Genomic DNA, 27,957 nt, shown 5'->3' with positions numbered 1-27,957 from the left:
TTTTAGTGGAGGAAAAGAAAAAAAAATTGAGAAAATAGAAGAGAGTAGAAGCAAAAATTTTGGGCTCCAATTTTCTCCTTTCTTTTCTCCCATAAGTGAAAGAATTTGGAGAGAAAAGAATTAAAACTTAATAAATTTTTTATAATACCTATTTTACCCTTAAATTAAAGAAGTATCCAATTAAAAGGACAAATATATCTTAGGGCATTTTTTGTTTTAACCTTTCATATGTCATTTCCATCTCTATATACCCATCTGCTACATCTCTACGAAGCTCTATCTCCACAGCTGCACTTTTTTGGAGGAGCAACAGTTATTAAGCTTCAAAGGTAAGTTTACTTCAAATGTATTTTAATAAAAGTGTTAAAAATATATGATATTTTTTCTTTTTTTTTCAAATTTTTAAATAAGAAGAAGGAAAGTATATTTTTTTTTTCTTCTAAAACTTCCAAATAAGTGGAGAGAAATGGCTATTCTATTTTTTTTCCTTCTCATTATTATTATTATTATTATTATTTTTCCCTCCAAAACTCCCAAACGGAGGGTAAGGCACGGCCCTTCTCTTCTCTGGATCCTTTGTGACGGCTACGGGCAACCTAACCTGCTGCTGCTGGTACTACTTAGAGAACCCCCCAACCCCTCCCATCCCAGGAGGCCAAGGCGTTTGAAGTAGCGAAGGACGGGCAGGCAACCCCTCTTTATTCTTTTGGACACGATTTCAAAATCAAAATTTAAAGGAGGGAGTTCATTCTATTTCTGGCCGCCCCTCTCACATGATAACGTTTCAACGCTTGTCTCCCTCCTCCTCACTTCGCTTCTTTTAATTCCTTCCTTTCTTTCCTTCGGATGTCACGGAGGCGGCGGTCTCCGGCCCTTCCAGGTCTCGAGGCGTGCCATTATTGCTAGGGTTTCTCCGAGAGAGAGATATATAGGGAGGGAGGGGGAGAGAGAGAGAGAGAGAGAGAGATCAGGGCCATGGCGTCCAAGGCCTCGTCTTCGGCTTCCGCCAGCAAATCCATGCCCTCCACCGGCCTTCAGGTTCTCCGCTTTCTCCCACTCCTCTCCCTCGACGGTTTCCCCTTTTCTTTCCCCTTTGCGTGATTTCTGGTGCCTGTTATTTTCGATTTCCTGAATTTCCCCCCTCTCCCAGCCTGGGATTTGCCAAGAGATTGGATTTTTACTGCAATGTGGATGCGTCATGCGATGTTTTCTTAGGTGGTTGTCGTCGTGATGGGAACCACATTGTCACAGCGTGCTCTTAGTTCAGCTGCTGGGATTTTGGTTTCCCAAAAGCAGGCTCGATCCACTGTGTTGTGGCTACCTGATCACTTCTTAACCGTGATATCTTTTCAGTAACGTTGTCGTGTGATGCAAATGCAAATTCGTTACTCTGCATCGATCCCTAAGCAAAGACTTAGCATTCCCCAAGAAAGATAAGGTTTTTTTTCTTTTCTTTTTTCTTTTTTTGCAAAATCCGAAGAGAAGAGAAGTACTCTGGACAGAAATTTTAATACGCGAAGAAGTTGTATACTTTCCTGATTAGGTATGATCTTGGAATCCTACCCTTGTCTACGTGCAGGTGATTGGTAAAAGTTTACAACTCTCAAATTCTTATTAGAAATCATATAAAGAAAATAAAAACCTAGACTGTCTCCTTTTATGCCATTTGTTTTGTCTGCATGAAGCTTAAATTTAATTTTCTTGCTGGCTTCGACGTTAACTTGTTTTATGTCTTTATTTTTTTTTTTAAAGTCATGGGCTAATGATTGCCACGAGGTTTGATAACACTTGCAAAGGATTGCTACTTAATAAAATTAAAAACTTCGCATTCTCTTGCAAGATGTAGTCACGAGAGTTGCTCTCTTTGCATGATAAAGGAAAAACCATGTATTAGCTTGACCATCATCTACTGCTGCTTTGCATAAATTTGCAATCAATGTCAAGTGAATTTGCCACAAATGTGAAAGCAACATTACATTATTCTCCACCCCCGAGATTCCCATGCGAAAACATGACCAGACACATGCCTGATTTCCATGTGCTCATGATTGTTAAACATGATATGATTGGCTGTTGTTCAACACCTCAAAATAAAAGCTCATTTGAATGGTCCAATGAGAATAGATTTTTATTGGTGAACCGACCACCGTTAATAATCACATTTCACAACTACCCACTAGAAGCCTCTTAGGCCTAGTCCTGAAAATGCTGATTGGCATGCAGTAACTTGGATTTTTTTTATCACTTCTCATTAAAGAAAAGAGATTCTCATATTCTTGATTAGGAGCACTATTGTTGTAATCTATTCAACTACATGTGTATATACAGCCGATTGGCCCCCCTCATGGGACTTAGGTGGTTCAGATATAGAGCCAGAATGAACACTAATTGCCCAAACTACCTGCATTTGCAACTTGGGTGGGAATGTGCAGATTTGGCAGTTTTGAAAATTGCTTCATACTTAACCATTTGCCTGCAAACCCAAAATGAGAGTAGAGAGAGCGACCAAGGAGGAGCAGGCACTGTAGAGGATGCTGGCTGCTGACAAAGGATGGTGAACAAGGGCACTTGGACTATGTGTAGCAGAAATCTGTCAGCAACCAATGTTGGTTAGATACACTTTTTTCCTATTTTTATTTTTTATAAAATTTTCCATCCTGTTCGTCATCTACTCTTCCACATCCTCCCACTATTTCCTTCTTCTTTAACCTTTTGGTTTGTTCCCCTCCCCTTTGTCCACCTCTTTCTCCTCTTTCTGTATTTTTTTCTCTGCTTCCATGTAGGCATCGAAGTACTAACTAAATGCCATATGGCACCTTGAAAGCTTGCATATTGCAACTTCTAAGAACCTTGAGGTGCTATTTGGCACTATTGTAGGTAGTTGAGCTTTTGTTTGTAGAGTTTTGGATGTAGAGCTTTCGCTGGGAGAGCTTTTGCTAGTAGACATGACCATAGGATTTCATAGTAAGCGCCTTTGGGCTCCTTTGAAATACCCACCAAATTGTTTGTATTCATGTCAGGATTTCGCGTCCTTTCATATTCGGAAGGTATATCGCATTTTAAGCTTTGGGGCCAGATAGGTTTCTATTTTCAAAGAGGGATTTCTCAATCAGGAGCAAAGAGAACACTACAGAGCGATAAGGGCTACAAAACCAATGTTCGGTTCATTCTTTAGATTCCCTAAGTGATCCGGGAGTCCCGTGTGGAAGGGCTCTCGCTCAACGGATCAAAGGTACACCGGGGATAACAGGTTGATGACTCCCAAGAGCTTTTATCGAAGGAGTCGTTTGGCAAGCGATGTCGGGGCCCGTAGTAGAGAGGGAAGCAGTGACTGTAAGCTAAAAGTGTCTAACTTGCTTCAGTCAAATCTAAGCAATTCAATTGCTGAACGTTCCTATCTAAGAGTTTTAAATTTCCCATGGTATCCTGCGGGTTTTCCTCGCAAATTTAAGAGAGATACGGGAGTAAGGCCGACCTACCGGTTCTCTTTCTTCCCCACCTTTAGCCCTCCTCGGGGAAGCAGTCTGATCCGTCTCAAAATATATCTTCGATTCGATCAAAAATGGAATTCTTAGCTAGAGAAAGTTCTGTGACATGGACGCCCAGCCCAACTCGGTTGGTCGGTTGACCTACCTAATAGATGATGATATTCTCGATCAAATCTTTTAATAAAAAGTTACTTTTTTAGAAACTACATTTCTGAGGTGCTATAGAGCTTTAACATCTATGTGGTAACGAACTTGAGATAGCGCATTTAGTATCAAAAAATGATAATAAAGGATACTACATGGTGCTTTCAATTGTCTATATATATTATCAAAAAATTGTTATTAAAAAGTATTCTTAATTTTCTTCCGTGATATATGAAATGCCCGTTTCAGCCAAAAAAGAAAAAGAAAAAAAAAGTATTCTTAATTTTTTTAGTGATATTCAATCTAAATAATATGATGCATAATAAATTTTTAATTATAAGATATTAAACATTTTAACATCTTATAATAATTATTATAATATTATAATATGATTTTATTATTTTAGTATATTATAAAATACTATATTATAATATTCTTATAGTATAATAAGATTATATTATTACAATATGATTACTATAATATAATAACGATGACAATAATATACTATCATCATAATATCATATAATATAACATAATTTTATATCATTATATTATATTGTTATTATATTGTATTATCAAAAATTATAACTACAAAGTATTGTAAATTTATAAATTATCTGTAAATTAATTTTTAAAAATTTTGTTGCCCAGACTTTGATCTCGAGTTTCTCCTCTTAAAAAAAAGGCTTTCTGATGCATCTCGAGTAGAGTTTTTGCCTAAAAGCTCCAAATTGGAACTTTTTTCTTGTAGATCTTTTTCAGTTTTTGAATGAGCCTGAAAGTTATTTCAAAATTTCTACCAAACACCTCAAAATCATCAAAATGAGCTTTTTGCCCTCCAAGAAGCGCTTTTCGGCTCTCCAAAAGCAATGTGAAATGGGGCCCTAGAGACGTTTTTAGGGTATTAATCCTTATTTTTGAATGATAGCATTTTAGGATGCAGATTAGGTCTAGAACATTAAATCCACAAGAAAAGCCCCATATCTAATTTTTATTATTTTCAAACGTGAATTAGTTTGCTGAAAACTGAAATTGATACAAGATTATGCAAAAATGAAGGATCAACATGAGAGACTTTGACTTGAGGGCAAATCATCACACTCGAAAATAGAAGAAAAGAGGAGGGAGGGAATTGGAATTTCATTATAGCTTCCCCCAAGCTTATTTACATGTACAAGACATTGGGATTCAAAGTGCAAGATAACAAGAGTACATGGCCTAATTGATATAACTAAATTAATCATAGCCCTTAAATCAAGCTTGATTAAAGAAGACAAGAAGGATATTTAAGTTCCTAATTCCATTTTTGCCTTCTAATCCATGCAACTTTGTTTGAAGAAGCTATCTATGCACCTAACGCATCAAAAAGATTTTTTTGGCTTCATAAAATCATATGTAAGTTAGCTTATATGAATAGTCCATTTTAAAATTTTGGCCCTTCCAATTGTAGTTGAATCCAAATGGGAAAATGTCTAAACTATTTTTAAACCTGACCCATTAGCCCAAGCATCTAACTTCCTTTCACTAGAAGCTCTTCATGTTTATAGCATCAGAGCACCAACCATCTATAGAAAGTATTTCACATGAGGAAAAACTTTGGGTTGAGATAGAGATAAACGATTGAGATTATGAAATCGCTTTGTGACATTGTGGAGGTCCTTTACTTTTTTTCAAAATTGAACCTAAAGCAAGAGCTGTTTGAGGAGATGCTTACTCCACTTTTTGCAATTGTTAACTAACATATGTACTAAATTTATTTGGAATTTACCATGTGTAATTAGCATTGCATTGCAGACCAATACATCTAGAATTTATCTTTTTTGCTAGGAGCAGATGACCCACAAGTGCTGAAATGGCATAATTTGTTACCATACTGTACTAGTCTGTCATTGGTGCAAGTGTAGCAAAAGATATTTTAGTCATAATTTTTCTTATTGGATTACACTTCAGAATCCTTAAGAGATTGGTGCTTTCAATATGTAAAACCAGATATTGTTTGATATTATATGATCTATGATGAATCACGAAGATTTCATTCCATTTTGGGAATTGTGTGCTTTAGATTATGATACATATAATGCTAACTTGGCCGAGTTTATTAATTTGACATGTTTTGAGTTGTGGTTTAATGAAATTGTGAACTTAGGGTCTCAGATCAAATTGTGGCATCCATTCCTTTTTTTTTCTTTTTCTAGGGAATATGATGGGAATGCCACCACCGGGGTTTGGACCCTAGACCTCTCCCAAGAGGAATCTTTTAGGAGAGGGCTGCCAAATAATGGACCTGAGTCCTATTTGTGGATTGTGTTCCTCTTAGTGGGTGTCCTAAGCAAACCACCGGATATTATTGTTTTATTGTAGATCAAGGCATCTTTGTAACTTACTACGCAAAAATTCTTGGAGGGCAATATTCTTATCTTTAATCAAGTGGAAATAATTTTGTTTTTGGAGAGATTGTTCCAGAAAATCCTTAACTACTGATGGATATATTGATTAAGCACTACCTCGATGTGATCAATCAATGTGTTTGGAACCACAATTTTGCATCCACCTGAAGGAGGTGTTTTCAAGCTCTGGACATTAATCTTATGATGTATCAAGAAGTGATGAGGGAAATAGATGTGAGAAAAGCGGGCTGAGGTTTTTGAAATCATAAATGAATTTGATAAAGAAAACTTTGTTTGGACTTTGGACCCTCAGTAATTGTTCTGAAGGAAAAAAGACCAATGAAATAGGTCTTCAAGAGGGAATGAGATGCAAATAGAAAGGTCAAAACCTTCTAGATTTGTTGGGAGAAATTTTATTTGAGAACAATAATGTTCATTTGATGATACCTGCTTGCCAATTGCCATTATAAGTCCATCAAGATCCTTTTGAGCATAGCTGCAAATTACACATTTTCGATTTAGTATGTAGAAAGACATAATACTGCATATTACACATGCATTGAAGCAGAAGCTCTCAAGAAACAGTAAAACAGTCCGCATTTCCACTACAACAATTATGTTTAGACAATTCAATAACGGGACTGAAAAGGTAATTCGTATCACAATCACATATACATATGCAAGGCATACTAAATTATACTCGAGCATATTTTTTTCTACCGATCCTAACAAATTCAAAGATCTTATTATGACTTGGATATGCATAAATAGTAAAAAAGTTTTTTTTGCATATAATTGCAAATTTTCCTTTTTGCATATTCACCTCTAAAAATTAGTATCTATAATTATAGTAGATAAATATGTAATTTATACTTGATAGGATATATTTGTGATATTATTATTGTAATGTTATGTATGTTATAATATCTCTTTTGAGTGAAATTACAAATATTATTGCATATACAATATAATAATAAATTTATAATATATTGTCCAAATGCAAATTCTAGAGTTATTAGAATATTATAACATAACATATGATAATAAACATTTTATCTACAATTATATTATAATATTATATAATAGCATTCTACAATAATAAGTTGATATAGTTCTTAACTATATATGAATATTAAAACATGAGTCATAAAATACTGTAATTACATTAATATTATTATTAATTATACCATAGTTATATATTAAAATAAAATATTATTAATTATACCATTATTATATATTAAAATCGAAATGCAATATAATATAATATTATTTCCTGTGGTATTTTTGGAAAAACCTTTAAAATAAGGTTGAGAATGGATCATATATAGATGAGATATTAGTTAGCGATATCCGTATCTGTTTTTATTTTACAATTATAGATACCGGTATGGATATTAAGTAGATGCTAAAATCCATATCTATATTTGTTTTAAATAGACTGGATACAAATTGGATGTCGAAAATTGAGATACAAATGCAGATATAAATTGAATGGCTAGACTTTTGAACTACCAAATCAAAGATATTGGAAAGTAAATCAAGTCAAAGGCATGTTGATATCGTCATTTGTTTTCCTTTACAATTAATAAATGCTATATCGAATACAGACTTGATAGTTGTCTATTCATATTCATATTTGCTTTTCTTTGATGGATTTAAATATGAATATAGATATCTGACATATGCTGAGAATTGTATCCAAATCTAGATAGATTTAAACTTGATAATGAATCTAGATGGATATTTTCTATGGCCCATTTTTATCGCTATTTAAAGCCATATGACCATTGGGGAAGTCTGGAGGGGTATTTTTGCAAAATATCTCTCTACAATTTCATCATACTATGTGGAAATGTTGGAGGATTTTGTTGCAAGAAGGGTTTTTTGGTCATTTTACATAGTAAATAGCTTGCTTTTATGAGGACAAGCTAAATTTTAAGTGCAAGGATATGTATTCTATTAAATCTAGATGGTGAGGATTTGTATGCAAATATTAGTTAGGGAAAATTACCTAAACATCTTCTCAAATTAGGGTCAGTTTCACTTAGTATCCTTGACTTTCAAAAGTTTCAAAAATGATTCCTAAGGAGGTGATTCAATATGGTCCCTACTGCAATGGCTTATTTATCAAAAAATGCTCTCTCTTCTCCTCTTCTCATCCCTCCTCACTTCTACCACGTCCTCCTCTTTTAACACCTCCTCCTTCTCTATAAATCCTGCTACCCTCCTCACCTTCCTTTCATACCTCCTCTCTAGTTTGGTCCCACTTGAACCCATCCACTGCCACCACCTCTTCCAACACGTCCTCCTCCTCTTTAAACCCTACCATTGTCCTCATCCCTCCTCTCCATCTAATCTAGCCATGAGCCCCACCCACTCTTACTACCTTCTCTTCCACCACCTCCTCCTTCTCTCTAAACCCCGTCACTCTTTTCATCCTCGCTCTATCTAACTTGGTCTTGAGCCCCACCCATTCCCACTAACTCCTCTTCCAATACTTCCTCTCTAAACCTTAATATTGTCCTCTCCATCTAAACCACTCCTCACAAAGGTATTTTAGTCCTAAAAGTTTCACATGACCATCACATGATAGAATTCCGTGAGCCCAGGTAAACGAAAATGGACAGAGGGACCACATTAAACTACTACACCAACTTGAAGGATCACTTTGAAACTTTTTAAATTCGAGGGATACTAAGTGAAACTGGCTCAAAGTTGAGTCTCTAAGTAAGTTTTGGTATTAGTTATTATGGTTAAATATGACAAATTTATAGAGATATAACTTTATTCCAAAAGTCTTAAAAGAACAACATGAAATCATTGGTCATGGTTTTTTGGCATTCCAAACTTGAAAATAGCTTTATTCATTTTGATTTCTTCTCATTTTGGAGTTTTTTTAAATTACTAAAAGGGAACCAAATGCTTGAGATGAAACTAGTGATCATTGGCTTGTGTCGAATTGTATCGATGTTGGTCTGGGATGGTTTAGCTGCTTGGGTTGGTTCATATATAAAATCCCTCCCGCCTCACTCATTTGATGGTTCGAGAGTCTTGGAGGCTCTCTCCCATTCGCTCGCTCTTTAGATGTCGCCTTTGATGGTATCGACGTCATTGGACGCCGCTCGCTCTAAGCTCTTCAACGCCATATCTCATCAATAAGTCTCCCCTCTTTCTCTCTCACTCTGCTTGGGTTAGGGTTATAGTCCTTCCCTCTCTTCCTCTCTCTCCCCCTCTTTGTGTCCCTATCGAAGCTCTTGTCGGTCGTCCCTTCCAAAATCCTGGTCGGTCGTCCCTATCGAAGCTCTCATCTGGTAAGTCTCTCTCTCTCCCACTTTTTCCCTCCCCCACCCTTCTCTCTCCCTCGCGCTCCTTCTCACTCTCCCTCTCTCTCTTCCTATTTTGGTATACTCTGGCACAACACAGTACCGTACCATACCATATCGGTAGCTGACTGGTATGAGTTATGGTACTGGTTCGGTGGATTTTGGATGAAACTAGTTTAAATGCTCATTTCCCCAATTTATTCCATGTTTATTTTTAGTTGTAACAAGAGATGACTTTCCTTTTTTTATTGCACAAGAATAAAAGAGGAGGTATATTTGGTAACAAAATTTGTCATCGAGATAGCAAGAATGCATATTGTAGCCTAGGAAGCACGGATACTCTTAAAGGGATGTTGTGGTAGTATCCGGTACGTATCAGACATGGATGAGGGTCAGATACGGCTCAAATTTGTCTGATAAGCAAACAAAGTATCTTGAATATTTTAATATTTATGAATTAGATACTTTGTGGATATGCCTGGGTATTTCTCATACATTTCTTGGATACTTCTAATTTAAGTAATGGGTTACAGGACTCGGGTTTTGAATTTTGAACTCGGATTTACATCTGGGTCCAATAACTTAAAAGCAACAATAAGGTGGCCTAATGGGCTCCCATGCTCTCCCATGGTGTGCCCTAATTTTGATAGAAGATGGGGGAGGCGGGGTGGAGAAGGGGACTGAACCACCGATTGCTGCTAATCACTAGCTGTTGAACATCGGTGGTAGGACATCGGTGGGAGAGCAGTGGCTTCTAGCAAACGAGGTAATTATTTTTCTTTCCTTTCTTTTTTTTCTCTTCATTCTTTCTCCCAAACTTTTTTTTTGTGCTTTTCCCTTATTCATCTCTATGATCAATAGAGATTCCTTTTTTTTTTTTCACCTCGGCTGTTCAATTCTCATTCATGGGTATCAAATAACTGGCATAGGTCATGGCAAAGTCTTGGAGGGTTCTACCTTCCAAAAAAACTCTCTTTTTTGGGATAGAATAATGTTTTTTGTTCTATCTACAAATGTTTTTATTAATGGTGAATTTTTTGTATTGCATTCATTATATTCATGTTTTGCATTTATTTTTGAACAATAGAATTTTTCTTGTATTGCTAGCTTTCTATTTTTTATTTAATTTATTTTTATAAATTATTTAATTCTTTTGTTGGATTCTTGAATTTTGATACCCTAGATTTTTGTTATTTTTTTTCTAGGCTCCGTGTTTCTTTTAAATAATTTGTTGGATTGTTGTTGCTGGATGAGAAGAATTACTTTTCTTTTTCGATTCATGTTAACATTTTGATGATGGACCTGACTGGATGAGATATGGTACTATGCTATTGGCTTATTATATGGAGTAGGAACCATAATTTCTTGAAGTATCTTATAATTTGTGATAGATATTGCTATGTGGTGTTTTATGATAAGCCCATTATGCTTATTGGATGCCTTTTTGACCATATGTAAAAAATATATATTTATTTTTAGTTTTATCCTGGTAGTATCATATCCTATTTTTTCAAGATTTACTGTATCACTTTATCCATATCATATCGTATCTATATCTCGTATCCATATCCATGCTTTTGAGATTGTAATTTGCAAGTCTTGGTCCTTTTAGAAAGGGTAGTGTCTTGACAGGGAATCATTTTGACATCTTGATTCAATGCTTGAAATTATTGATTTATTGGGCATTTAAAATTGTGGAGATAAGTAGGTATAAGATTTCTTAAGTTTGCCATGTAAAACACATGGTAGGTCAAGGTTCTAGGCACTAGTAGTACTGACCCCTCTTGTTAGTGCCATACTATTCTGATAAGAAAATGTTACCTAGAATGGGTGTAGGATAATAGTCCATTATCAATTGGTACCATGGTTGGTTCAGCTGATACTAGGTGCAACTCAACCAAGTCGCTTGTTTTTCAAAGAAAAGTAGAGAAAGAGAACAATATGTTGGAGGGGGGAGGCATGGTCTCTTCATGTGGGTTTTGTCATGGGTGTGTGCCGTTGGAAATAAAGAAATAGGGGGAATAGAGGAGAAGAGAAAGAGAGAGGAAGGGCGAGGAGAAATGAGGGTAGATCTGGTCTGCTCTCATTGCATCTCGATAGGACCGGTATGATACCAAGATGCTAGATTGTCCCAAAAGTCGAGATGGTAGCATCTTGGTATTATATCATTTGGGATAAAATCGGCATGGGACTAAGTACGGTGTTTATTCCTTTGGATCAAGGTTCGCCAAACCAATACTGGGGGATATATCGATTGGTGGCTAGTTTGGTATGGTTCTGATATGTATCATACCAAGCTTACGCATACTAGAACTAAGAGGAAGGATAGGGAGTAGGAGAGGGGAGAGGAGAGGGAGGGGGGGGAGGGGCTGTAGCTCGTTGTTGTGGAACCCTAATTGTAGTCAGTATTGTCTTCGGGAGTTGCCGAAGTCGCGGAGTCATCATTAGCGACCAAGCATCGAGAGAGGGGGGCGAGGCGAGAGGAAGATTGGAAGAGTAGGATTGAGAGAGAGGGAGAGAGGCAGAGGGGAATTGAGAGATTGGAAGAGAGAGAAGGGGGAGAGAGGGAGAGGGGAATTGATAGATCGAGAGGGAGAGAGGGGAATCAGGAGATCGAGAGATTGGGGAAGCGAGGGAGAGTGGGGGAGAGAGGAATCGAGAGATTGAGAGAGAGAGGGAGAAAAATCAAAGAATTGAGAAAGATGGAGAAGGCAAAGAGATTTTTATAAAAAAATTGTTTTATGAACTGACCGACTGAACCATCTCGGAAACCATTCAGTTTGGTTCAGTATGCCCTGAACTGCTTGGTTCGGATTGGTTCGCCCCGAACTGCTTAGTTCGGGATGGTTCGGTAATTACTAGTTTGGATAATATACTAACCGCTTGTCTATCTGTGCTTTATATGATTTTTCAACTTTTTCCTTCTTTCTAGAAAAACCTCACTGGTGTAACTTTTTACTGATATTTTGCTTGGCTGTTCATGATATGCAGATCACCGGAATTAAAGAAGGAAATCATACTTCTCAGGATATTTTGTCAGTTATTGATTCCTTGATGAAACAAGTTGTTGCTGACCGTTACATATATATTAAGGTAGACCAAGTAAACATGCCTTCTTGTTTATTACCAATCTTAAAGTATTAATATTGCTGAATATTCGCTTGCTTCAGTTGGTGATGTGAGCTTAAAAACTTATTGCAGCATTGCTCATTTCATATTTTCATTTTTTATCAGGAAAGAATGGAAGAGAACAAGCAGAAACTCAGTAGCATCACGCAACATCTTTGTAATTTATCAAAGTTTAGGAGAGATACAACATCGAACAATACTAACATAGATGTAAATTTGTTAACGAAAAGGCAAGATGATGCACTTTGTATGCTAAGTAGTCTTGAACTATCTGGAGGGGAAAAAGATAGCAGTAGTTGTCAAGAAGAAAGTTCATATGCCTCGTCGATTGTACTTATAGGGAGCAACTATGGAGGAAAGAATACAGTTCGTCCAATCAAACTGCCAGAAGTGCCAAAATTACCTCCATATACTACATGGATTTTCTTGGACAGGTGGTACATCTAGAACTATAAAAGAATTGGGTATTTATTCCATTAATTGATTCATGGCTTATTTTCATGCGTACACAAGTACATTTTTCTTGCTTCTATATTGACAAGTGTTTATTCAATACTTACATCTTGATGAATAGACTTTCTTATGTTTGCAACATTGTATGCTAAATCCAACTAACTGTGTAGACTGTACAGCATGTGTTTATGTTGGCTTTATGCTAATTCACATGGTTTCTTAGATTGTTCATTTATTGGCATTGGATATTATTCCAATGCTTCATGAATGCAAGCTAGTTAACGATAGTGCTTCTTCTTTTTTTTTGGTCAACTTTGATAATCTTATTGATATAAAAAGGGGCCATTGTTTGATGCAATGGTAAAAGGCTTGGGCTAACAAGTGCAATGGCACGTTTTCGAGTCCTAGAGCGGCCTTTATTGCACCAAAAAATGCCAAAGGTTAGGTTTTCCCTAGCCCCCCCTCCCCCCCAATCCTGATTGCCGGGATAATGATAATGTTGCACCATTATGACCTTAGTGTCATGGTTTTGAAACACAGAAATAACCTCTCCATATGTGGGGTTAAGGTTGTGTACATCTGACCCTTTCTAGACCCATGGTGGCGAGAGCCTCATGCACCGCTACACCCTTTTTTAAACATCTTGTTTATGTGGATGCTATAGTGATCCAAGATGAGATTGGCAATTTTGACATGATTGGAACGACAAAAGAAATGTGGTGGTGGATACAACTCACAGTTCAGTGTGGGTTGTATTGCACATAGATATGTGATACCCATACTTGTCATCCACAAAAACCATGTTGATATGAAAATCCTTTCTTGCCCTTTTGTCTTTTGCTAAGTAATTAGTAAGTTTTTAAAGTCTTCCCTTTACATGATTCATAATGGAAGAAATCAAATTGATCTGAAATCATGGCTTTGAAAGGCCAAATACATCCTTTTGTGAATAAACCAGATAATTTGTTAAATAGAAAACTTTATTTAAGATAAATACACTAAAAAAATTTATTCTTAACAACCAATTGTAACACACACACACATAATATAACAAAACTAGGTGTACCTATGGAATTAACATAAGAATAAAGAAAACAATTCTGGAAACTAAAAAAAATTGTCTAATTTCTGAACCTATCAAAGCTTTTACTTTTGGGTTGGATAGTGTAAAATAATTGGGTGGTTCTAATACATGTTTTTTACTTGGTATTAGCAATTTATATCTTAATTCTTATAACCTGATCTTTGTAAGTAGACCATGCCATGATCACTATTATGATCCTATGCACATCATATAATGCTTGCAGTTGGAAAATATTTATTTCTAAGAATGAACTATTGATGGGCAATAACTCATTCTTGAGAATCATTTAGCAAACTCCATACAGAAAAGTTATTTTCATATGGAGCACAAGAGGGAAGCTGCCAGGATTCTCCTTGGTGGCATGATCCTTTTCCACTTCCAAGTTAGCAAGGAATGTGTACTGGAAAATATGGTGAAAAAGCCAGGTGCATGCCTCCTTGAAAGGAAATAGTTTAGGTTTTGAGCACGCATAAACTCATAAGCGAAGCCTTTGGTGTTATTTCTATAAAATGTTTTACTTAAATACTATTACCTTTTCCTCCCATCAATTTAAAGGGCAAGTTTTTTTTTCTTTTGTTTCCTTTCACTTCTGTAACATAGCTAGATTGTAATCACATGGGCTATTGTGGATACGATTAATGTCTAATAAATTTCTAAATATACTTGTCCCTTTCAAGTGTGAAGGATATGTGCAGGGTATTAGATAATCTGGGTGTTGTTTGTAAAACTTTTCCATCTGGCTTCTTTGTATTATAGACCTGCTCTATGTGTACATATTTTATGTTCACCTAATAATCTCCCAAAATGACTGAAGCCTCAAGTGCTTGCAAATTTAAAATTGATGGGAGGATTGACATTGCTGAACATCATATGCATTACTTAATATAATTAAAGTAAAAAACAATAACTTTTTTCTAGTAGCTTTCCTATGTATTAATAGCTATAGTGTACTTTGTGACAACCTGGGACCTCTACCGAAAAGGCTAGCTGGAATATGATTAATTAGGATCCTTAGGCTAGCTTAAGTACCTAAGATCTCCCTAAGGCATACCGGATGTGGGGCTAAATACACTAAATACATATCTGCAACCCTCATTTAAGACATGATGTCCTTATTAGGGGTCTAGTAACAAACAGCATGGCCAGCTTGTAGTCAAGTCCAAACAGCATGTGCTGTAGTGTCCCCTAGCCACATGGGCCATGGATTGGGTTGGCTCTGATATCATTTCTAACAATAAGAACCTCACCTAAAAAGGCTAGACACAAAAATTTTAATTAGAATCCTCGGTCAAGCTTAAGTTCGCCCAATCCACACCTGATGCGGGACTAAACAGATTCCTGCAAGGGCCTTTTCACTTGATACCATTTATAAGAACCCAAGATCTTATCCAAACTGGCTAGCCGCAAAGTTATAATTGGGGTCGTTGACCTTGCTCAAGCAGTCAAGAGTTCTTAATACACACCAAATGTTGGACTAATCACAGGCCTGATGGGTCTTCACATGCTCCCTCTTTTAAGCCCTAACATCCTTGTTGGAGGAAAGATCCAATCACAAGCAGCACCACTGGTTTGTGGTCAGCCCTAAGAGTTCTTGTGCTACAATGTCACCTAGCATATGGGCTAGGTCAGCTCTAATTCTATTTATAACGACCGAGGACCTTGCCCAAAGCTACTAGCCACAAAGTTATCAATTAGGTTCTTGACCTGCTTATCTGTAAGTGTCCTCACATGTTTAAATACTTTGGAGGCCAGAATCTACACCAACAGTCTTGATCTAGATATCTAAAGATGTATGCAACCAAAACTCAATTTTTTGGTTTGTTTTTAAACCATAAATTAAATCAAAACATTGTTTTGTATTGTTAAAATTGTCTAATTGGAACACTTGAGAAGGAGATCCATAATATGTGGTTTTAGGCATTTCGAAATGTCATAAATTATTTTTAAAACATTGTAGATTTCTAATTTATGTCTCCTTCTCAAGTGATAGGATTGAGGCTTTGATCCTGATTGAGAGATCCTAGGTTTATCTCTCTCTCTCTCTCTCTATATATATATATTATGTATGCGTGTATGTCTTTCTTGAGAGAAATGTGTGTGTGTATTTATCTATCTTCTGATCAATGAAAATTTTTAAATATAGTAGCAGAAATAATACTTAAGGTTTGGAGTACGCTTATGTCTGATTTCTTATACTTAATCATGCATATTATAGCATAACTATTTAATGTGATCAATAATGCTTCTTGACGCAGGCATTCTAAATATTGCAATATTGAAGCAACCTATTTTTAGTAAATATAATGAACTAATATGTACGCCTATGTCTGAGGTTTATTTTGCTATTCAACTTCTTTTTCCTCTTGTATTTTTTAGACACTAAATGGCTTTCTCTGGCTGATATTTGACTAAGTTCCCATTTTTATTTCCCAAATCTTCATCGACCAACTAACTGGTTAACATGTATTTGTAATATTGTGAAACTCAAACAGAAGTTTGCTCAAGTGAATTAATCTTTGATATTGAAAATTTGGTGACTGGTCCATTTTGTTTGTTTGACGTATTGCTAGAGTTACTGATTGTTAGAATACTTCATTCAGAAATCAAAGAATGGCAGAGGACCAGTCCGTTGTTGGTCGTAGGAGAATTTATTATGATCAAAGTTGTGGTGAAGCTTTGATTTGCAGCGATAGTGAGGATGATGTAGTTGACGATGAAGAAGAGAAGAGACAGTTTGGAAGTACTGAAGATTTTATTATTCGGTCGGTATAATCTTAAAATTTGTTTATGTTGTGGGTCTAAAATTTTCTGTTGCTCTATTTACTTAAAGATGGCGACCTTTGCCTAGTTTGCTCTATTAACAATGCAAATTTATTACTCCGTTTGCTCTTTCTTTCTTGCATACAGTTCTGCTATCTGTTTAGTTTGCCTTTTTGCATATAACTTGTTATACACTGCTTTATTTTCATGCATATATTTGAGGAATTTCTTAAAAATATCACTTTTTTCTGCTTTTGCAGATTCAGGTCACATTTTATTTTGCAGAAATGACCTATTTTTGAAATTTTCTGAGTCTTTTGTCTGGGTCCCAAGGATATACTCTAGCCATTCAACATAAAGAGTGCATCCATCACTCCATAAATATGTGCATTCAATATAAAAAAATATCAATTTACTTCAGGAATCATGTCCATTAAACTCCACTTAAATATGAGGATAAAGTGTATCACTTGGACTAAAACTATGGTAGATAGGGTTGTCTTAAGGGTTATCTCTTCTGCAAACCTTTATATCTCCCAACCATAACTGTATGCAACTTGACTTCCGGCTGGGATTTCTCCAACCAACCCAACAATCCCAAACACATCTTAAGCTTAAAGCTAGGGTGGCATTGGGCTGGTAGGGCTGGCTTAATCAGGTTACATCAGGTTATATATGTAATTTAAGATTGGAAAAAGGTTATTTTTCTTATGTAAGTATTGTGTTTGTAGGGATCTTATTTGGGCACAGCTGCACAATTCTATAACTCAATGGGCCTAATTATATGTTTAAATGAAACATTCAAGTACTTTATCTGAATCATAGTATAAATTTATTTTTGGGTTGGATTTAGGCTAACCTTAACCGCTAACCTTAACCCAACCTAACTTGGGGTTGTGTTAAAGTGGGCAATTTTTTGCAAAATCCCCATATGTTTGTCTCAAAGATAAATGATTACTAAGCTGCCTATGTTGCATGTTGAACAAGTAACATGAACCAATCACTGTTATGAAAATCGTCAATTAAGACTAATTATTGGGGGACTTGATCTTTGTGCAAGGTCTGACATATAATACAATATACAAAAGAATGTAACACCGTTTCACTAGACAATCAGGGGAGAACTGGGTGTTCAATTTGAAGCCAACATTTTAAAAGAATGTTGGTGGCAGATAGGCAGCTGTAGGGCGAGCTAGCACCTGTGTCCTAGATGTGTGCCTAGAGGTCACCAGACATGGAACATAACATATCAGATAATATTTACCAAGTCAATGGGAAGTACCAACTTGGAAATGTTCAATGTTAATGCGTAATTCAGTCTCATCTGTCATACCTAAACTTGATGCAAAACATCATTTCCAGAGCCTAGATGGCTAAGGCGGCAGTTTTCTTAAAAAAAATATATTTGTAGCTGTTGTCATGAAATGAAGTTGAGAAGGATACATTACTTGGGTGACATCAAAACATTATTTGATTATTGAAGATATTATGAAGAAGGTTATGCCATGAATTACATAGTCATGAAAGTGGAATAGAAGCTGGGAAAGTGAAAGAAGTATCAAATAAAGGTACAGGAAGATAGCTCCAAGAAACAGACACTAACTCTATGCTGGTTGCAATCTGTTGGTAGGCAGCAGGGTGTTGCCCTAACAAGAGCTAATGTGATTTTTTTCCTTAGAGAAAAAAAGTGAAAGCCACTGACATCTACTAGTGAGTTTATGCAACTGGGCCTCTAATATTTTGGACCCATCCATCATGCGATGGCTTTGAATAACAGGATATATGTTTTCTCATTCATCCATTTTATCCAGGTTATTGATTTGCCTTTTTAACCATGTCATCCAGGATGACCATCCAAAAAGTTGGTTTATCAGATGCTGTGCTGGATTCATTGGCTCAGTGCCTTGAAAGGAGTACTGATGAAATCAGGGTACATCTTATCCATTAATTCTATCTACTCGGACTTTCTCACTTGTGAACATTATTGCATGGTTGTATTAAATCTCCGGCCCCAGTTTACTTTCTCCTCCTAAAGTGTGATGAGAATGAGTTTGGTGTAAACTTGGGTTTAGCTGTTTCCCATTTATTTTATGCTGGCATGTACAGAGGTATGAAACAACATCAAACATCTTATACAGGCAAGATATGAGAGCATTATAAAGATAGAGAAAACTGAGGAGTGTGTTAAAAAGGGAGAAGGTGGAGTTGAGATTCAAACTGAAGATGCATTATCAGAAAAAGATCTGGATGCAGCATTGGACTCTTTTGATAACCTTTTTTGTAGGCGATGTCTAGTAAGTACCATTGCAATTGTTTTTCCATTTAGTACTTCCTAGGTTATAACTATGTACATGCTACTTTATTCCAATAATGGCTTCTGTCTGCTTCCTGGTTAATATGTACAGGTTTTTGACTGTAGACTGCATGGATGTTCTCAAGATTTGGTATTTCCTGTAAGTTGGTGAACTGAAAACTTGATTTTTCAACCTCTTGTGTTTTCTTTGTAGTTTCATAGTTGTCCTTTCTATCAGTCAGAAAAACAACTTCCCTGGAGCAACTCAGATGATGTCACACCTTGTTGTGGTCACTGCTACAAACTGGTATATACTTAACTATATTGCAATTTAACTTTGATGTTTTATGATTGGCCATATATTCTTTTGAATTATTAAATTTTATTCGAGATGCAATGTTTCATGCTAAAAAAATGCTGAAAATTACTGCTTTATTAGGTCCCAAAATCAGAGCGTATGGTTACCATGAATTCTGAGGTGCCACATGTTTTTGAAGAGCCAACACAGTCATCTGGTAGTGCTCGAGCATCACTGTCTCCAAAAAAGAAAAGTCAAGGTTCTTCTGTAGGGAGGAAAGCAAAATCCCATCAAAGTGAAAGTGCTTCTTCTAATGCAAGAGTTGTTTCAGAAAGTAGCGAATCTGAAGTAGATCCTCGACAGGATGCCATGTCTGTTCAACTCTCTTCACCCTTGAAAATTAAACAGGGTGGCAAATCTGGTATTCGGAAGAAAGACAACAAAAGAATTGCTGAGCGGGCTCTTGTATGCATGCGGAAAAAGCAGAAGAAAATGGTGACCCCGGTGCCCCCAGACTCTGATTCCATTGTTAATGGATGCCTCTGGCCGCATGATATGAAGCTTAGATCAAATACACGCAATGGCAGTAAAGATTCTACTTCATCTTCACAGAACAAACTTGTCAAATCTCCAATAATCAGAAGTTCCAGAAAAAAGGGACTATCACATCAGGACAGTATCAATTCAGCTTACATTGAAACTCAAAATGATTCTACTGGTGAGATAGGGAAAGAGTCACTGGCCACAGATTGTGATGAAAGTTCAAGAAAAGAGGAGTTTGTTGATGAGAACAGTTGCAGATATGAAAATACTCGTCGTAAATCTTGGAAAATGATTGAGCAAAGCCTTTTTGTTAAAGGTCTGGAAATTTTTGGAAGGAACAGGTCAGTTTACATCCTTTTTGAGTAGCTGGTTTTCTGCAAACCCCCAATTTTTCAAATCTTTTATCAGTTCATATTCTTTCATGATCAAGGACTGCTCTATTTTTTCTGCCTTGAAATTTGCAGACATCTTTCAACTACTCATTTTCTTTGCATACAATATCCTTTCTGATCTTTTCTGAACTTGTTACATTTCTTGAAATTAATACTTTAAAATTACTCCAACCAATTGTGTTTATCTTAAATGTGCATATTGATACATCTAATAAGAGCATAATAAATGGAAATCAACTGAAGAAAAGTCTATCATGTTCACCTAGATCAGTACGTTCTGCAAAACAATGTGTTAAATCAAACATGCATAAAATGATCACTTGATGTGCAAGTAATGCTTAGTGCGAGATCTGACTTGCACTCTTGCAACGGTGAATCCCAATCTCTAACTCTTGTACCCACACTAGATGCCTGCATTAGGACCCCTAAGGTTTCTTGATCACCCACATCAAACAAGAAAAGGGAGAGAGTATTGTGCTCTAGGAGGGTCACAGCAAGACTTATGCTTTTTCTTAGGCTATTGGCCTAGTGAAGCTGACCGATTGCTACGTATGCTTCAAGAGGTTATATAGTGGGCTTGATGTAGGTAACACAACCAGGAAAATTCAACAGTTTCAGCATTAGCTGGTACATTCTATGGCTCAAGGGATTGCTCAAGTAGGCCAAGATTGGGGTTTCGATCCAAGGGCCATACAATATGAAATGTGATCCTTGCATCTAAGTTGCATGTATTTAGGGAATATCATATCACAATGAATTTCCTAGAAATTTGGTTATCGACTTATCGTATGATGATATGGCTATTTGCATTCAAATCCCTCCACTATAACAGTAACTCACAAAAGTTGTTGCGACAAAATATTAAACTTTCTGAACCATAACCAATATTTGCTGTATTTATTATTTTCTAGGGTTTGATTAGATATTGGAGAGATAATTTCCCAAGAATAGATTCTAGGATTTGATTAGACATTGGAGAATCACTTTTCCAAGAAAACACCTTCAAAAAAATATAAGTATATTTTTTAATTCAAAAAAATTCATCAAATTTCTTGAAAAATTGCTAGCGTTATTGATTGTCGGATCAATCATATTAACCTATTTAGTTATTGTCCTTTGTTAGGTAGTAGATTCCTTATCGAGAATATTGTATTACACTTTTATATGGGCTTCTCTAAGTAGTTGCACTGATAATTTGAAGAACAACTTTAGGGTATGAATCAAGATGCTGGAAAGTGGAAGACAATACAAGTGTCGAACGATCATTCTAAAGGTGAGGAGAATGAACTAGGTAGATAAACATATTGCAAAGTATCAAGCTTGAGTCTACAAATTAGTAGGTTTGAGAAAATCTCAAAGACTAAAAAAGAATAAGGAATTTTTTTTTCTGTGTGCGTGTGGACATGTTTTGCTGCATAAGGTATGATCTGCTTAAAGGTGTTGGATTTGGTGTGATAGGATGCAATTTAGTTACGCTGACTAAAAATTGACATGGATAGAAGTGTTGAGAAATGTCATGAAGACAGTTACAGGTATTAAGCCCCTCGATTGGAATTCGTGAGGGAGTAACATGGTTAACTTAAAGATTGGATAAAATTCATTATCTACATTAGTTGTATATGAGACAACCAACATTAGTGTCCTATCTCTAAAAAATAATTAAAATGATTCACATGGTTCCTTTGCCTAAAAAAATTACTTGAGTTATAGGTGATGTAAGAAATCTATAGAACCTGAAAATGGATTCAACTCATAGTTTCCTACTTAGATCCAGCACTAACAAGTTGCTTTTATTTGTAATGGTGTATACACATAAAATATATGCATATACACACACATATTGTAAAGAATTGTTTTCTTATTGATGTTGAACAATTTTGGACACCTTTACAATCGACAGACTATTAGTCTAGTACCTCTGTGGTATGTTTTTAGTGAGCCATATTACCAATTTTCATATCTGTCATCCATCGAAATTACTTGCTGACAAGGACTTATGCAATTCATGATTTTTGTACATCATTGTAAATTGTATACTTTCTTTGTCTGGACAGCTGTCTCATCGCTAGAAATCTTTTAAGTGGAATGAAAACATGTATGGAGGTTTTTCAGTACATGAATTATGTGGAAGATAAAAGAACATATGGAGCTGCTGATGGTGCAAATTCTCTGGTTGAAGGCCATGCCAAGGTTGACTACAATGAATCTATGGTTTGTCTTCTTCCTGCATGTATATAAATTTTAGACGAGAACTTAATTCCATATCTATGTGGGGTCTAATATGATGTTGTTGATTATTATTCTGGTAATAACTTGTAGGGTAATGAATTGCAGACAAGATCAAGATTCTTGAGAAGACGAGGTAGAGTTCGTCGCTTGAAATACACTTGGAAATCTGCTGGTTACCATTCCATAAGAAAAAGAATTACAGAGAGAAAGGATCAACCTTATCGGCAGTATAATCCTTGTGGCTGTCAATCTGCTTGTGGAAAGCAATGCCCTTGCCTTGTAAATGGAACATGCTGTGAAAAATATTGCGGGTGAGTTGTTTTCTTATTAAACTCAATGTAAAACATAATGAAATATGTGGTTTGCTTCTGCCTTTTTTCTGATTAATTTGTAGCAAAGTATGGAAAGAACATCTAATGATAGGAAATGTAGATTTTGTATATTCTAATTTGCTTTTTTTTATAATTATTTTATATGTGAGACATCTACTATGTTGGATTAACAGACATTGCAGCCAGGTATATGGAACACTTTCGAAGTGCAAGTGTGTACCTGTCCGTCTCCAATAAAGGGAAGATAAGATTTGTTGTGTAACTGTTCAGGTTTAGTTTGGGCTGTCTTAATGCCCTATATCATGTCTACACCAGCCGTCCTGAAGCCAACCCAACTCGCCAGATGTTTGGTAATGTCTGATCTGAACCTGACCTGGGTCGACCTGGCTGACCAATAGCCAAACTACTGACCTGTTCAAGGCCCATTTAAATTTTGGGCTTTTTGACTGTATACGCAGCACAATTGCACAAATTTGGGCTGTCCATTTTTGGGCTTCTGGTGGTTGTTCTGGACTGCACCTTGGAGTTTTATTATGAACTGCTTATTTCTTCTGAAAAGCAATGACAACCTAACTACAAGGCCTGTCACATGCAACTCAAGCTAATAACAAGGCCTAGATCCCATTGAACCATGCAACTACGATCCTATATGTTTATGTATTTAATATAGCTCTGCTATTCTACCCTGAAGGTTTGAGAGCCTCTGATCCAAGCTGCTACAGGGTTGGGGTCTTGGGGATGTCTGACCTGTATCTGGCCTGCAAACCTGATTAAGCATACTTGTACTACATATTAAACAGACACAACAAGACTCTCAATGGAGAAACCTGAGTTTTTCTCCCCCTTCTGGGTCAGGATTTTTGTTCATGGAACAGAATTAGATTTATGGATGAAGAATTTAGGAAACATGGATCTAAAGTGTTTGAATTGATTGTGTTACTAGCATTTAGTTGAACATGATACATCTTCACTGTTATGTTCTTTTTAAGTAAATACCATCCCTTTTTTGGGTGATCAGAGCAAAAACTATGGCAATTTATATGCGACATCTTTTTCATCTGTTATTTATATACTTGCTTTTGTTTGCATTTAGGTGTCCTAAAATTTGTAAGAACCGATTTCGAGGTTGTCATTGTGCCAAGAGCCAGTGTCGAAGCCGTCAGTGCCCATGCTTTGCTGCTGATAGGGAATGTGACCCTGATGTTTGTAGAAATTGCTGGGTTGGGTATGTTTCAGAGCTTAAGTGTCTCTTTTGATCCCAAATCTAGCTTTGGCTTTCTCTGCTTCAGTGATATATTCTTATTTTTTTAGTGGCAAATGCTTGAATTTTTTTTCTTCTCTTATTTATTAAACTTCAATCTATTAGTTGATTAAATTGATTGTTTGAACCTATGCATTTTGTTTCTTTAGTCTTTATCTTCATTTATTTTGTAATTCCTTTTTCATTCAGGTGTGGTGATGGTACTTTAGGAGGCCCAAATCAAAGAGGAGATAATTATGAATGCCGGAATATGAAGCTTCTCCTCAAACAACAACAAAGGGTAAATATTGGTCATTCCTTGTTTTGTTCAGTTTGATGCATTCTTGTGCTTGCAGAGGTACTTGTTATTGGGAATATTTGTTTAGTGGATTGGGAGTAGGCATTCATTGGGGAAATGAACCTACTGTTTTTATTTTCCCTCAGTAGTTTAGATTATTGTTACCCATTTAGAGAGGTTAATTTGTGGTTCATAACTGTCGCTACTGCTTCATTTTCACTCTAATAACTGTTTTTGAGTGTAAGCATTAAAAAGGATTTTGAGGACTCAATGCTTCAAAGGCTGTTGTAGCTTCCACCCAGTAGTAAATCATGTCGGCAAAGTAGAACAATACTGTTTTCGGTTCTATTGAAAAATGGAGCCATGTTACATGTTTAAGAACTTTAGAGAAAAAATTTACGTCTAAACTAATTCAATTTGCAGGGCATTTTTGATGGTGTGAGACATGAGCAATTGATGGTGAATGGGGCTGTATTCGTTTTGTTGCTTTTCCTAGAATAGAACTGGATTATCGGATGATGGGATAGGGAAAGATTTGAAGGTTGAGATGTAGTCAGGATGGTAATAAAGGACAGAGGAGTGATATGGATATGTAAACCATAGTGAAGAGGCCAGAACTTTTGTCCATTTTGTCCTTTTTGTTCTTTAAACAAAGGTTAGAGACCCCACCTTCAAGTTTCTGATATCTCCCTGCTTGTTATATGGATTAGATATGTTAACACTTGATGAGAAAAGGCACAATTTGCTAACCCTTTCAAACATAAGTACCTCAAGGAATACTATTTTTGATATTTTTATATTTTTTTGCTAAACTGTAGGAACTAATTTGATGTTCATAAAAATATTTCCTTCTCTTTGCGCACCTATTATCTCTTTTTCCCCTGCTCGATCAAAGACTCAAGCAGTCAGATGCTTGTGTGAATATGATCATATCCATGTTCATAATACTCTGGGAACTTAATGTCAAACTTCTTAGTGATCTTTGGAACAACATGATAATTGCTTGAGGCAAGTTGGGAATTAGAACTGTTGCTATTCCTACCCGAGATCTCTCTTTGCCCTAGTAGGACAACTGAGGTGAGAATCATTTAGGGTTGGGGGTGTAAACAAGCTGGCTGAAAGGCATTGTTGGCCTAATATTTAGGCCAGGTTGTCTGGTCAACCATATTGAAGTTTTTTGTGTAATCAGCCTTGAGCTGGTCCACTTGCATTCTGGTTCTGGATTTGGTTAAAAGGTTATGACGATGCTTCAAAGCTTCACGAAGAATTATTGCATGAACTAGGAGATGGGCGGTCAGAGCAAAAGAGAGGCAGGGATTCATTGGACTGTCATAGGTATGGAATTATGGATTATCATGGTCGTGTACATGTGTTTTTAGAGTCTCCTTATTATCACTACCATGAATGTTGATGTTGATGGTGTTGATCCTGTAGTTTTAGTGGTGGCTACCATGTATTGCGTTTAAGTCAACTCACATAGGACTTGTTACCACCACCGAATATCGCATTGGAGAGGTAAGGATCCATTGGATTATCATATATATATGGATTATCATGGTCTTCCAGACAGATGAAGTTTTCAGATGGTGCTAATGATCACCGCCATAAAAATGTTGATGTTGGCAGCATCTATCCTGTAGATTCTCTAAGTACTAGTTTTGGTCACTCAAAGTCGCCCTTCTTAAAGAATATCTAGATGCTGCTTATGTTTACATTAGGAATAGGATATAAATAGATAGGATTGTTCATGAGAGTGGAGGGTTTTTCTCTAAAACCTGGCTGGATGCTTTTGATGGCCTATCCTGCTTAGTCAAGGACCTTGATAGTTGAGATGCATGTGGTCCAATAATCTCCTTGTTCTCCATGAATGTTAAAAAAAGGGACTTGTATCTGAGATGAACATTTAGTTGTCGCGATGATCTTTTGGTGGTCATCTTGTGAATCAAAAGGCAACAAGATCACCCCTGATGCCCACTGAATATTGAGGGTCTGGTTCAAAATGCTATAGTCCTGATCCAGTGTGCACGTCATACATAGTCTCATGTATATAGAGCAGCCAATCAGTCCACTGATTGTTTCTTCAAAGGGTGCATCAGAGTCCTGGGTTACTTGCTATGGGATCTAAAATTTCCAATAGCCATTGTAGAATTAATTCTTGTTGATTTCAATGATGCTATTCTTGAGCGGAATATGATTGTGTAGACATTGGCCTCCTAAGAAAGAGAATAAAGAGAAAGAAATAGAAATAACATTGCTGCAACAACAAGAATAATTTCTTTCTATAATAGAACAGGGTCACCTCGGGAGAACAAATCCAAGACTAGAAGGCATTTTTATAATATTGAGCACATTTCTAAGATTACCAGTTAATATGATATCAACGCTCCACCAAATTATGCCAAATTTCCTCGTGCCAGCAACTTATTGGATAAGTTGGATTTGTATAGCAGAAGGAATGGCTAAGACAGAATTTCTAATTGGATGCAACTAAAACTTCATCAGGCAAGATGTTGTTTACCTTTTACTTTGACACCTGCCATTGTTAGGAGCTGAAAAATGTGTGCTTAAATTTTTGTTCTTTTCATTCTGATGATAAAATTTATTGTAAATCTTTGATCATCTATTCCACCTTCATTTCACTAAGAAGAAAGTTTTTAGTTATTTTATGAATTATTTTTATTGTTTGCACTCGGACATTTCAAGCTATGGAGAGCTGAAGGGTATGTTTATCTAAAATGCTTGCAGGTCTTACTTGGAAGATCTGATGTTTCTGGCTGGGGAGCATTCCTTAAGGTAAATTTTCTGCTTGTGCTTCTCTCTCCTGCTCATTTTACCAAATTGTCTTTGATGTTATTTCAGAATAGCGTTGGTAAACATGAATACCTTGGGGAATACACCGGAGAATTAATCTCTCATCGAGAAGCAGATAAGCGTGGAAAGATATATGACCGTGAAAATTCATCATTTCTTTTCAACCTTAATGATCAGGCATGCAACTTAATTGCAGAACAAATGCTTTGTGTTAATCTACATTATCATACTTTGCTCATGCGCATTCTATGCAGTTTGTTCTCGATGCATACCGGAAGGGAGATAAGTTGAAGTTTGCCAACCATTCGCCCGATCCAAACTGCTATGCCAAGGTGATCATGGTAGCAGGTGATCATAGGGTAGGTATATTTGCCAAAGAACGGATAAGTGCAGGGGAAGAACTCTTTTATGACTACCGTTATGAGCCAGACCGTGCACCTGCTTGGGCTCGAAAACCAGAAGCTTCAGGCTCGAAGAAGGATGAAATGCAGCCTTCTACTGGTCGAGCCAAAAAGCTTGCATAATTTGATGGATGTTTTGTTCATTTGTTGCCGTGAAACTCCAACATTCATTTTTCTGCCCATTTTTACAACGAAATCATTCATTCAGGCGATAGAAACCATGACATTATCTTCTGATTTTAGGATTTCATTATTTTTTTGTGCAATTCGAGCACTTTCTAATCACCTTGTTCATCCGAAAGGTTCGTTTTGGACCGTCAATTATATTGCCCCTCTCTGTCTCTCTTCTCTG

General features: G+C 36.3%; 1 protein-coding gene across 14 annotated transcripts; it reads left to right on the top strand.

The window, feature by feature from the left end:
• Positions 1–553: 553 nt before the first annotated feature.
• Positions 554–27,948, top strand: LOC103713764 (histone-lysine N-methyltransferase CLF-like). Of its 14 annotated transcripts, none has more exons than XM_088714568.1 (17): positions 579–1,038; positions 9,876–10,108; positions 12,334–12,435; positions 12,577–12,905; positions 16,609–16,770; positions 18,614–18,698; positions 18,907–19,062; positions 19,174–19,221; positions 19,300–19,368; positions 19,501–20,243; positions 22,349–22,505; positions 22,629–22,834; positions 23,949–24,080; positions 24,306–24,396; positions 27,139–27,186; positions 27,253–27,381; positions 27,459–27,948. In XM_088714568.1, exons 3-17 carry the CDS (start codon positions 12,397–12,399, stop codon positions 27,726–27,728), a joined length of 2,664 nt encoding a protein of 887 aa, XP_088570694.1. In that variant the 5' UTR covers positions 579–1,038; positions 9,876–10,108; positions 12,334–12,396; the 3' UTR covers positions 27,729–27,948. The 14 variants fall into 14 exon arrangements, with proteins under 14 accessions (XP_026663003.1, XP_038987267.1, XP_008799009.1 ...); XM_039131340.2 differs by having other exon boundaries at positions 651–1,038; positions 22,614–22,834; XM_026807202.3 differs by lacking the exon at positions 9,876–10,108 and having other exon boundaries at positions 554–1,038; positions 22,349–22,484.
• Positions 27,949–27,957: the final 9 nt, after the last annotated feature.

The sequence above is a fragment of the Phoenix dactylifera genome, chromosome 18 (assembly GCF_051530095.1).
Source record: "Phoenix dactylifera cultivar Ajwa chromosome 18, Ajwa_hap1_PhDact_Kaust_v1.1, whole genome shotgun sequence".
Classification (NCBI taxonomy): Eukaryota; Viridiplantae; Streptophyta; class Magnoliopsida; order Arecales; family Arecaceae; genus Phoenix; species Phoenix dactylifera.
This window is presented reverse-complemented; position numbering and strand designations above follow the sequence as displayed.